Here is a 13,175-nt window from a genome sequence, read left to right as displayed (position 1 = left end):
ACGACCTCTAAAACGTAGAAGGTTCTTGATGAAGATGCCCCTCGAAGGGTTCTCGAACACTTGCCTTTTCCTTCTTAGCCTTGGTAGCGAAGGAAGGGCGAGGTTTTCTTGTCGACTGTGCCAAAAGGTCCTGGGTGGCTTTGGCCGAAAGTGACCTCGAAATGTCCTGCACTCGATGTTTCGGGAACAACTGAGTAGACAGAGGAGCAAACAGCAAAGAAGACCTCTGAGCATGGGAGACCGACTTCGTTAAGAAGGAACAATAAACCGACCTCTTCTTCACGATCCCGGCCCCATAAAGGGAGGCGATTTCACTCGCTCCGTCTCTTACTGACTTGTCCATACAAGACAAAACACACATAAGATCATCTGGTGAAATTGACTCTGGCACATTCAATTTTTCTTGGCTAGTTACTCCAACGACCAATCAAGGAAAGTTAAATACTTCTAGCACTGCTAAACATACCTTTGAGCAAATGATCCAATTCATTCATTGCCCAAGTCGTCTTAGCAGAGTTAAGGGCAGTTTCTCCTTGTCGAATCTACCAGCGCCGAAAAATCCGAATCAGCCGAAGACGGTAGACCCAATCCTAAGGGCTCTCCTGTTTCGTACCAGAAACCAGCGCGTCCTGATAACTTCGAAGGAGGAAAAGCGAACATCGTTTTCCCCGCTTCTTCTTTGGAAGCCATCCAGGAACCAAAACTCCTCAGCCTGCCTTCTTCATAGAAAGAGTTGGCTTCATCCTCACACAAGAAGAACTCTTCGCTGTCTTCGCCGTTGAAAAAAGTGAGTGAGGAGAAGGAGGAGCCTTAGGTCGTAAGGGAATCCCAAAAAACTTGTAAAAGTAGCTCTGTAAGCTTCTTGTAAGAAGAGACAGCAGCAGAAGTGTTCGGTTCTCATCCGAACCTTCTAGGACGTCTTGTCGAGGCGAGCGCGGAAGATCCTTAGGTGACGAAGGGATCCTAGCAGGAGTTGAGCGAGAGGTTGGAGAACGCCCTCTCTTAGAAGGACTCACATCCACTGGAGAAACGATGAGAAGATCTGGGAAGTCTACGATGAGACTCCCTCTTCGAGGTATACGGAATCTCAGCCGAAGGAGAGGTAGGGCTCCTACTCCGAGAATCCTCGGAAACATCCGCAAGGGCGCTTACGAGGAGGCGAGCGCCTACTATACTCTATGCACTATCTTGAGGCGAGCGGCTGCCAGGAGAAGAGCGCCTATCGAGAGCAGAGCGCTTGCGCGGCTTCTCCATAACCTGTCCAGTTGCGTACGATCAACGGAAGTTCGACTGGAAGGCGAAATGCGCCTACTAGGAGAAGGCTGCTTGCTAGACTCTTGACGTCTAACAAGAGGGTAACATTCGGAGAAGGGCGCTTCAAAACTAACGAGCTCCTACTTGGAGAAAGGGCGCTTCCGGGATTCCTGGTGCCTACCAAGAGGACAACGGTCAGGAGAAGTGCGCCTAGAAGCGGGAGAGCGCCCTACACGGGACGAAGGGCGCTTGAAAGACTCTTGTTGTCTGCCCTTAGGAGAATAATCAGGAGTATGACGCCCTAAAAAGAGACGAGCGCCTACTAGGAGTAGCTAGTGCAGTAGGCTCTTGGCGCCTACCTTGCGGGGAGCGGCTAACAGTAGGCCGTACTATCATGCACACGACTCCTACCAGACTCTAGATGCCTGTCAGGAGAGAAGTCACGATCCGATACTCGAGGAGAGTGACATCTGGAAGAAGAACGCCTACTTGTATAAGGGCGCCTTCTATAATCTTGAGGCTGCTGAGGAGAAGTCTCACGCGAGGGAGTTGAAGAAATCGCTGTGATGAGCAGGTGCAGTGCGCTTACCGGAAGCGGGAATCCAATCTGGAGAAAAAAACTTCTTTCTCCATAGAGCGTCCTACGATGTTTGGCGCCTTGAAATTGAAAGAGAGCCAGGCGAGCGAGGGCGCTCACGCGAGCGCAGGGCGCTCCCGCAAGCGAGGGAGCGCTCACGCAAGCCCCCACCTTCATACGAAACCTCCACATATGAAGGAGAACGATCCTCTGAAGAGCGGCGCCTAGATCTCTTGATCGGAAGAGAAAGTCGTCCTTCCTACGTGATCTAAACTGCTAGAGAGTCTGCTAGCGCCGTGATCTGAGCTTGAAGTCCCGCGAGTACTCTCGTAGGAGAATCTTCTAGTTCTTCCTCGGAAGCAGGCGCCGAGCGCGGAGCGCGAGAAGAAGAACGATCACAGGATTTCTTGGGTTTCTTCTTTCCGCCTCCACCGACGATTGCTTCCGGGAAAACCTCCGGACTAGAAGCCAAAGGACTGCAGGGAGCCTTCCAAGCCCTCTTCAACGGGCGCGACGCATCCGGGGAGTTCCAACCTCTCTTCGGAGAGGGAAGACGACGAAGAGGAGAAGCATTGGCGTAGGAGCTCCTTCTTGTAGCGATCCGAGGCAGCCTGGGAGCGTACTTCAGGATCTGCCGAGGGGACGCCTGGACCGGTGGGGGCTCTCCCTAGCCCTCCTGCGGCTTCGACTTTCCTACTCCACTGGAACTGGGAGTCTGGAAGAGGTCTAGGCCTAGAGGCACTAAGGAGCGGTCAGACGCACCTCCACAACACTGGGGACACTGCACTGATCACTAACACTCTCCTTACCTCCAACTGACGAATCTTCTGATCCACAGAACGATTCTTGGCTTTCAGAGCTGCCGCCTCCGAAGGCGAATCTTCGGCTTCGGTGCGGGGAGCCGGGGCTGCAACTTGGGAAGAAGGTTCTAATTCTACGTTAGTACTATTAGGATCCACATCCAACTCACTCATTCTAGATCTGCTAGAACTTCTAGAGGAAGCCTTACGCACTCTATCACGTTCCAACTTCCTAACATAAGAAGAGAGAGCCTATATTCTTCTTCATTCAATCCCTTACATTCACTACAAGGGTTAGCAAAAGCACATTCATTCCCCCTGCATTTCATGCAAACCGTGTGGGGGTCTACCGAAGCTTTCGGCAACCTCACCTTACATCCTTCATTCACGCAAACCCTAAAACAAAACCGAAGTTTTAACTACCGATTCTAGATCAGACATCGTTAAAGAAAATCAAAACTCAAAATCAAACCGGTCCACAATCAGCGTATGCCAAGCCAAACAAAGCGAATACGTCACCAAAAGAAGTCCAAATTAACTCCAGGCAAGCGAGAATCGAAAAAACTATCGAGAGGAACCGACAACAGTTGTTATCGTTCCCGCGACAGAGAAAAATCTGACAAGCTTACGGAGTTGGTTCGTACATCCGCCACCCAGCGGCGGGTAGGGTAGACCACCTGACCTACCTGTCGCGTGTGCCGCGAGATTTGAAATTCTGTCGGGAACCGTCGGAGACTATAGCTAAGTATATATCTGTCAGGGAAGTTCATGTACAAAATTTTCTATTTCATCTGCTATGGTTCATGTCACTTGAATTTCAAGAGATGAAATCTGAATGATGTTACTAGAATATCAATAGGTTAGGTTTTGTTAGGTTACTATATATCCTTATCATTCATTCATTTTCATTCCTCAGCCCTACCCTAAAACTAGTTTCACAGTGAGGCATCATTGTCACTGAATATTGGGAAGTGGGGCATAACACATTAAAAGGCAATTCCAGTAGAAAAGTATAGATAACCAAGCATAAAACCGAAAACACACCCACACATTTCTAGGAAATTTTCACATAACATACATGCATGTCCATCAAGGTTTTAGTAATGAATGCTTGTAAATGCAATCATGACTACTCTTTGCAAATCCTAAGACTAGCTCAGTCTTTCTTCTGCGCTGGTGAGTACAAAATAAGCATCACAATTTTTTTTTTACTACTGAAGTAGTTCTTGTGTCATTAAATATAGCTGCCATGAACACTTATATCTAGTTCTATGAATATATCTTTACCCCTCTGAGTGCAGGGGGAGGTTGTCCAAAACTCTGACTGCTTATTAACATAGTAAATATATATATATATATATATATATATATATATATATATATATATATATATATATAAAATTATTTTTCTAGCCTGGCTGTATATGTATTTTTGATAAGTATAGGGCTTGTGAAAATATCATTTTGAAGCTGAATAGTACTTGCACTTTGTGATATATTAAAAATGGAAAGGAAAAAAAATTCAGTCATAAATACCAGTTGCAGTTAGCCAGATACTGAAACTCAATCATTGACTTTTGCATCAAAGCAAAATAATGATGTCTTTAGAACATGTAAATGTTAACATCACCATTTTCTTTATATACATTATTTTTTGTAAGCTATTAAAAAAAAGTATTCGAGCTTGTTGTAGCAATATTTAGGATAAAATTTACACCTTGACACCCAAAAGTCATATTTGGTAGTTTTTCAGAAACACCAATGATCTTTTGAGTTTGAATTAATGTTGTTTTTACTCAATTTAGGACGACTAGTGAGACATTACATGCATTAATATGTGAGATACGTTTATTTTGTTTGCTCTATGGTGCAAATTAATTAAAATAAGAATTCTACTGAAGAACTAATTCTTTACTGGACAGTTGGAAGGTCATAATTATTGCTTGCCAGATAATAATTACATAGGCTACATTAACATTACGTATATAACAATCAGTGTATGAACATGGACTGCTGATTTTTTTTTTCTGGAAGTTAGAGAGGTCTTACCCAGGCTATATTTAGTACCAGTCGTAACAAATATATTAAGAGGCTTAACCTAAACCTTTCAGGCTGTGTTGCACGAGCCTACTTCATATTTTTGCAAGGAGACTGGACTTTTTGGCACCTTAGGCTATGGTATGTCATGGATGGTTCGGTTAGGATGTATCCCTTTAAAGTACATTAGCATTTTTTTTTGTAAAGATTTGAGGGGGGTCCATGGGGCATAAACTTCCTCAACCAATACCCTAAGACAGCTTAGATTAGGATGGGCTTACATCATTATATTTCACCAGGGCTTACATCATTATGTTTCACACCATAGGTAATTTAATGAGCCCTAAGGATCCAGGTTTGTAACCATCTCGCCCACTTAGGGAGGAATCAGAGCCCTAAGTCGGGATGCATTCCAACATTTGCTCTATTTTCATATTCCAAAATACACTCTAGCCTAAGTCACATAGGTACCTAAAAGTTAAATTGTTGAATGTAATGGTAGGGCTGATGTCAGGTTAAGGGGAAAAGTATATAAAAATTGTGGTTTGGCAATGAAAATAACTAGCTAGAATATGATACCTAAGTAAAATATAATAAAGTAAAACCAAAATAACAATATAAATTGGATATATTTATGCATTTTAACCAATAGGCTGTACCCTATCAAATTCATCAATCACCAAAAAAAAAAAAAAATTACCTACATCTAGGCATATTCTTACCATTTAGGTATCCCGTAAATTCACTAACTGCAACTCATGAAGCTGCACCTTACCTGATAGTATGGGGTAGGGGACCCTCATCTTTCAGAATTTCGACACATTTGGTTACCAGTTGCTAAGGGTTATTCTGATTGCATCCAGTGTACCATGTGTAACCTTATTAGGTAACAGCCTAGTAGTGGTAGGATGACAACCCTCGATAGGGTCAATTAAAGGTGCTTAGCCTGATGAGCACGCAGCCCGGCAAACCAAGTCCATGTTTCTAAATTAATTAGCCTAGGTAGTCAAATCATTAGGATAAGGTGAATCAATTATGAGTATACCAAGACCTCTACAACTATATTAATCTAACTACTTACAACCACATAGGCCTAGGCATGCCCGTTCTTGTTCGGCAGTTTACAATAGGCTAGTAGATTGGGTAGGATTCGCTGTTGAATCTGCTTACAATGAAGAGTCAATTTTAGACCTAAGCTACCAAACTTAATCTAAACAAAGATTTTATTTAGATCATATGTAAGGACGAACAGAATGAATGCATAACTAAGGCAGTGCTGCCTGACATTACAAACTTACTAAGCACACCTTAAGACTCTGAGAGAGTACAAGCTGCTCGAATTGCTAAGCATTGACATTAACGTTGAATGTTGGGTATTCTAACTTAGTGACGTCACTTCCAATTACGTCACCATGTTTACGTCGCTTACTGACATTTAACGTTCGCCACTAGGTAAATCTCTTTAAAATCAAGGTTATTAAACAAAGCCAATTCACAAGAGGTTTGTAATTCATTTATTTGAAAAATATAAACTAAGCCTCATGATGTGTATGCATATGTTCAGGGAGCCGAGTTAAAATAGCAGACATTATTTTCTCCTAGGTAAAAATAATACTTACCATTCTATACCAATTAACTAGTTGGCTTTTATTGATGAAAGCAATGTAGATATACTAAACGTCACTTTCATTAAGATTTCAATACGACCATCAATTTGGTGTCAGCTGCCGTGGAAAACGGTACCACGTTCCACAATGGATTCACTGGAATGAATAATGCTATACCGTGACTGGAAATGACAATGTAGTACCTACACTTGGAATCCTCACTACATCATAACTACAAAATAACGGAGTAACAATGACCAACAGTCATGAGAAGTGCATCTTATATAATGAAAATAATGCCATGCACAAACAAAAATTGTATCAATAGTAGCTGGTGGGAACGTTCCCGTTGCTCATACACATTCCAGCATAACGGTGTAATTGTTGATACTCACCATATCCAAGAAAGTCAGGTACTTAAATCGCCCTCCAAATGCCCAATATGCCACTTCATATTCTGAACCCTTTGGTGGTTTAACGTCATAATACAATCCACAAATATAGCCAAAAAACACGCCGAAATGAACGATAAACAAGAGAACCTCCATGGTTGCCGGCTCTCTCGCCGAGTTCGTAGTTAACCCTAAAGGAAATCCCGAAATGAAGCGCATACAGAATTCCTGATTGGCACTGGCAGAGTTGGAATCGGTGGCAGAACCGGAACGACAAATGAATGACATACCTGTTTCTCCCGGTAGTCAAATCCTTTCATTTCTTATTCTATTATTCTTAAATTAAATTATTATGTTATAGAAAGTAAGTCATATTTACTGCATTCAGGTTCTCCAGTCACTCTTAGAAGGAAAAGTACTTAGTTCTCTATAAGTTTACTAGTAGCTGGGATACTAAGTTGGCATATTGAAACCCTTTCCAGTGGCTAAGATGGAACTGAGTTTATTAGATTTATCCGGGATTGTCGGCCTTATCCTTAACGGTCACTGATGTTTTTATCATTATTTCGTTCCACAAATTGAATTTTCAAAAAGCATAGAATTAAAAAAAAACTCAAGGCTCTCTAATGAAATGTACTCATAAAATGTACTTGGATCTTCTGCAGAAGACCTGTTTGCAATTAATTTTAAAATCCCACTGGAATCGTGCTACATTCCCGCCAAGATACTTGGCAAGGATGTATATACCTGCCATTCTCACCACGACGCTCAGAGAGGTATCGATTGCTAAGGTCTAGACTGTGATATTGAACCAGCAAAAGCCTCACAATTACGGGTACCAAACATCACAAAGTGACTGGCGATCACTTGCCATCGAATGTTTGTGTAATGCAGGTATGTCCAGTTTATAACAAGTGCAAGGCCTGCTCTCATCTCAATGATGTATTTTCATAGCTCTAGTGACTTGTAACATTCGTTACTTTCTTCGTTTTCTCTGGGTTTACAAAATCCCAGTGCTGCTGTATGCATGAGAAACAGGCCTACTAATATTCTGTGGCTAAAAGTCATTCCACACAATCAATGTGGTAACTTATTTGCTTCTTCCTTTCCAGATACCTACAGCTGTGCTCTGGAACAGAACCAAATTTGATTTGTATTCTATACATTTTACAATTAAGAGCATTCTGAAATTTTAAAACCAATGGACCCGTTTTAAGTTAGACTTCTATTACATTTAGAACACCCTTTTTATATCATGGTGGCGGCTATTACTAGTTTGTATATAAACCAGTTAAGCAATGTGTGAAATTTTAATGCCATTGAATCTCCCTTATTAATAAATCCTGAAATTCCATTTGATTCTGCAGCAAAAATAGTTGGGAATGGAGTGCGGAATGGTTGATGTTTGTAGATGATATAGTACTGACTTGGGACAGCGAAGAGAAACTATAGTTGGTTCACTTAAGGTAGATTCTTGGGTGAGCCCTATACCTGTGAGACGATTGTTTGGCGGCCGCTGATTGGCTGGGAGCCGCCTACCTCCCGGTACCAGCCAATCAGCGGCCGCCAAACAAAGGTCTTGTAAGCATAGGGCTCATCCAAGAATCTACCTTATATGAATCAGCTATAGTAGTATCCGATGAAAGGATTAAAAAGTTTTTAAGAGAAGAAAATTGAACAGTAAATGTAAGCCAGAGTGAGGTTACGATGGAAATGGAAATCAGGAAGTGTAACACTACTTGTTAGTATGGATGGTGGAAGAACAGAAGGGTTAACTTTTATAGGTATCAGAGAGATAAGAGAAGAAATGAGTCGCAGATTAGGTCAAGCAAGGAGTGTCTGTGGAGGCCAAGGTAGGAAATGTGGGAAGGGAGTCTCAAGCAATTCTCATTTATGGAAGAGACGTGCAAATTTTGAATGTGATTGAAAGACAAAGGACTTAACCTGATAATGTGAATATTTAGATCATATGTGTAGCATAAGAAAAGTTGAAAGGAGTAAGAAAAGTGAAGAGGCTATGTCGTTGTGGAGACACTGAAATGTTCTTCTCTGGGGCCACCCCTTCCCAAGATTAAAACAGTTTCATGCATACCTTCTGATATTTTGAGAGCCTACAGGAGGGACTGAATACGGTTTACAACAATCAAAACACAACCGTTACAGATATTTCGATATATTATAGGCCTATAGACACAAAAATAAGTTATATAACTCTCAAATAGACGAAACTATGGTCAAACAAATTAAAATCACTTTCGACTTTATGATCGCGTTTTGCCAAGGCTCTTAAATGAACTCGAATCGAAACTTAACCTGAAGGCCAATGTTAAAATATAGCTTGTATCTCTTTAAGAACATTGTGTAAGCTGCTTACAGAGAGCTTTTGAAGTTGCACTAAAACCGAACTTCGGAATTGGGGAATGACTCCCGATGAGATAGAGTATTGTGAATCCAGTAACGTAAAGAGCAACTTATTATTGGAGTTGAAAGGGACGTGTTAAGGATAGCCAGACCGCTGAAGCTGTTTAGAAGAGACTGCATTTTACATATTGTGTTTTTACGTGCGGATGTGTTCAAAAGGAGAAATTTGAATTTGTTAAATCCGGTTTCTGCTCTTCCTTACCACAAGGAACATAGTTTACGTCGTATTTTCTGCATTTCCTCGTAACTTAGAGAGGGAATACAACCAAAAAAATTAGTAATTATAAGATAATCATATGTCAGAGGATGGAACAAAAACAAGTGAACAACAAGAGAGGGTCTTAAAAAATAATTCCCCATCTCTCTCATTGCATATGATTCCATAATATCTTCCTGAGGTTCCTCTTACTTCTAAAACTTCATAAGCTCAAATGCTTATATAAAAGAAGTTATTGCCTATTTCTTATGGCTGTCATGAAAAAAAAACTCAAGATACAACGTAGTGCAAAGCGCTAATGGAAAGAAATATACAAAACACTCAAAAATTACAGATTTGCCTGAAAGATGGCGATATATATAGTTAAAATAAACTCTATATAAAATGGATGGAGTTAATTTCTTTATCACAGCAGTGTGATAACAAATACTCTGCACATGGCCTTCTTGGTCTAAGGTGAACGCACAAGTAACTAGATAAGATTGGGAACGTAGTGGGTCTTTGTCTCAGTTTTTATAACGAAGCGCAGTGAAATCTTAGTAACTATTAGTCTGCTATATAAAGATTTTTAGTAATTTCCCAAGGCTTGCAATATATCTGTTGCAAGCTTTAAGGATATTCGACCTTAAATATTAACTAAGGATCGAAAACTCAGAACTATTGCTCGTCAGGTTAAAAAAAAAGTGATGACGTTTGCGTATATTTGCATCTTTTTTTGGCTTTTACCGCCTCTTTCACTTCATTCCATCACCAGGTTTCTTTCCAGATGTCCTGGCTAACACCTCCCCACCCACTCTCTTTAATCACCATACTGTTGTGATTTCACATTCTTACACTTCCTCGAGCAATTTAACTTCCCTCAACACTCTCCCTAAATTCCCACCTCGCTTCCTCATCTTGTGCCACCACTTGATCTTTGATGGGACACGTGCTGGCCTACCCTTTACTGTGTTCCTTATTTCCATTACCACCACCCTGTGTGGTGCTGCCACACGCTCTCCATTTGAAATTTTACAATTTCTCACCTCTCTCAGATGCGATCTTCTGCACGCGAGGAAATCAATTTGAATTTCACTTTCTCAACACTTGTATGTAATGTACTGATTTATTTCTTTTCAAACCAGGTGTTAAAAATAGCGAAATCAAGTGACACTGCACAGTCCACAACACTCTCTCCATCATTTTTCTCTCCAACTCCCCAGCTACCATGCACCCTCTCAATACCCTCTGGTCCTTCATACATGCCTCTTCATGACACCACCAATAATTAATCTCACTTCTGGTATTTCACTCAACTGTCGGTCTATTTCCTCCCAAAATGCCACTTTCTCAACTTGAGGGGCACAAGCACTCGCGATGGTGACTATTTTTTCCATCTAGGCACAGTTTCACAATCATTGTTCTATCACGTCTCCTCGCGTTTATTACGCTGTCATTTAGGCTTTTTGACAGAATTATTCCCACTCCATTTCTACCTTCCTTATTTGCTCCAATATATAACATTTTATATCTACATCCCAGCTCTCGCTTTATTTCCCCTCCATCTGGTCTCCTGCCCACACAAGGTATATAGAATAGTCCCTTATTTTATATACCTTGGCCCACACAATGGCCATCTTTTTCCTCTCCATCAGAACCGTTATCTATCTCCCCTCTCCAGTCATCGTCCCCACGTTCAAGGCTCCAGCTCTCAAAGCCACCACCATCTTCCTTCTCCTCACTCTTCTCATTTTTTTGGATTCTCTTCTTTAACCGGGGGCGCCCACTACCCAGTAGCCCTTGCCCATTTATCGCAGGGGGCAGGCGAGGACCCTGCACATCGCCTACGGGGTAAGTCCTAGTACTATCCGATTTCTGATGAAAGTACACTGTCATATATGGTTTGGCTGGATTTTATGACCGGATGCCCTTCCTGACGCCCACCTTCCCCATTTATCCGGACTTGGGACCGGCACTTAGTTGGTACTGGCTTGTCCCTCCAAGTGGCTGGCTTATGTGAACGCTTAAGCTAATGATAATTATTATTAAATAATTAATAACAACGGAAGTAGCCTAGCATATTTACTACGTAGCCCAGATGGACCCTATTAAGATCCTTAACTACTAAGGTAGAGGGTCACATACCAAATAAAAATCTTGACGAACAACACTGTTGACAAGTATTACATATTACTTCACAGTCGACCCTCGTTAAGACAGATTAACAGTGGAGCCACGGCGTCCGTCTTAGCCAACTGTTCGGTTTAACAGCCGATACCTATAAATATACTGTTTCGTTATTTTTATAAAGAGTATTGTCCCGAATTTCAGCGACTGTTCAACGATTCGTTTAATTCCAAATATGTGACGGACAGCCTAACCTTGAAGGGGAAAAATCTACGAACAAGAAGGTGAAGATTGGACGAATGGTCCTTCGCAATGATTTTTTTATAACACTAAACTCGAATAAATTAAACAATATGAGGAAAACAGATCCATCAAAGCTTAATTGAACACTAACACGAAACCTTAATGTACATAATGACGCAAGCGGCGATAGGAACTATCTCTATACTCTAAATAATTCACTTTGCAAATTTGGAAAAACCGCCAAAAAATTATCCTCATTAGAACGCAAAAATGATCTGAATCTACAGCTGAATGGTTAAGCAAGAAGTTATATAACTCTTTTAACATGACTGCCGAATGAATGGCAAACTTGTATATGGATAAATATCTGACGTTGCCACAATCAATACACACACGACTCTTTTACTCAGTTGGGCATTAATTTGGTACAAGGAAGAACCAACACGCCAGTAGGCTACCTAGTTCTTCCCTGCCCAAATCGTAGAGATTTTGTCGTAAATAATATGGCCAGTATTATTCGCGACAAGTTGGAATAATAAACCAATGAAGAAAAGTTTGAATTAAACTTCATAGTAAAAGATGAAAAATGAAGAATAAAACATGAAATAAAAAGATAGAATTCAGCCATAGGCAGATTTTAGGTCAAGACACGAACTCATAATTAAAATGTAGATGCCTAGGCCGAGACATGAACGCATAATTGTCAAGTAAAAAGAAAGTGTCTCTAAAATGAAAAGGAAGATTATGAAATTTAAATTACAGGTATACAATTCTTTATCCGAAGTCCTCGGGGCCAGATGTGTTTCGGTTTTTGGAATTTTTCGGATTTCGGAACTGTGGGGTTATAGTAGATTCACATCAACCGTGCATTTGATGTGAAGGCCAGTCCCTTACGACGCTCCTGATAAGCCAATCACAGGGCTGGAAACTTTCAGTCTCTCGAGAGAGTTCACATAAGTAGGATGTTAGTTCCACGTCTCCTGAAAGACGTATCCTTCAGGAGAGGTGGAACATACATCCTATCTATGTGAACTCTCTCGAGAGACTGAGTTTCAAGTGCAGCAGCATATATGAAACCTCTAAAGATGGTCTTCACAGTTTAAAAGTCGTTAATAGTTACAAGCAAAGGCATTATTTTGTTAGATATAGTTTCATTTTACTGGAGCCTACATTTGAGTTTTTTCCTGAACAGATGTGATGAAATGTGCGTGCGATTCATGCGATTGTGTTTTATGAATATGTTTTTTCTTATTAAGAAAAATTTCTGTAAAACACCAGTATTATTCCAGGAATCAGTCAATATGCCTATACTTTTTCTGCCAAATGAAGAGTGGATTTCACACGTGTCGAAAACCACTACTTCATGGAGCAATTTTAATAGCACACTAAGCAATAACTAAGAAAAATGATCTTTTTCCACTTTCCCCAGTTATTTCTTCGAAGTTGTTGTTGCACACGCCTTTAAAGCAGAAGCGGCAATCTTTCGTTAGAATGGCACCATATGGTTTCATTCAAATGAGA

The 13,175-nt window shown here is 41.0% G+C and overlaps 1 protein-coding gene across 7 annotated transcripts in view; it reads right to left on the bottom strand.

Moving 5' to 3' along the window:
* The window catches only part of LOC135219630 (androgen-dependent TFPI-regulating protein-like), a 165,795-nt gene extending 158,949 nt beyond the window's left edge, over positions 1-6,846 (bottom strand). Inside the window, exon 1 of one of the 7 annotated variants that reach the window (XM_064256552.1) lies at positions 6,671-6,846. In XM_064256552.1, the coding sequence (XP_064112622.1) occupies positions 6,671-6,823 (153 nt within the window). In that variant the 5' untranslated portion in view covers positions 6,824-6,846. Of the gene's footprint in view, positions 1-5,443; positions 5,584-5,749; positions 5,906-5,966; positions 6,109-6,287; positions 6,309-6,670 lie in introns of those variants that run through there. The other 6 variants (XM_064256556.1, XM_064256558.1, XM_064256555.1 and 3 more) reach the window with 6 other exon arrangements.
* Between the last annotated feature and the right edge of the window lie 6,329 nt (positions 6,847-13,175).

Source organism: Macrobrachium nipponense, chromosome 1 (assembly GCF_015104395.2).
Source record: "Macrobrachium nipponense isolate FS-2020 chromosome 1, ASM1510439v2, whole genome shotgun sequence".
Taxonomy (NCBI): domain Eukaryota; kingdom Metazoa; phylum Arthropoda; class Malacostraca; order Decapoda; family Palaemonidae; genus Macrobrachium; species Macrobrachium nipponense.
Note: the sequence above shows the minus strand (reverse complement) of the source record. Positions and strands in the feature narration are given on the sequence as shown.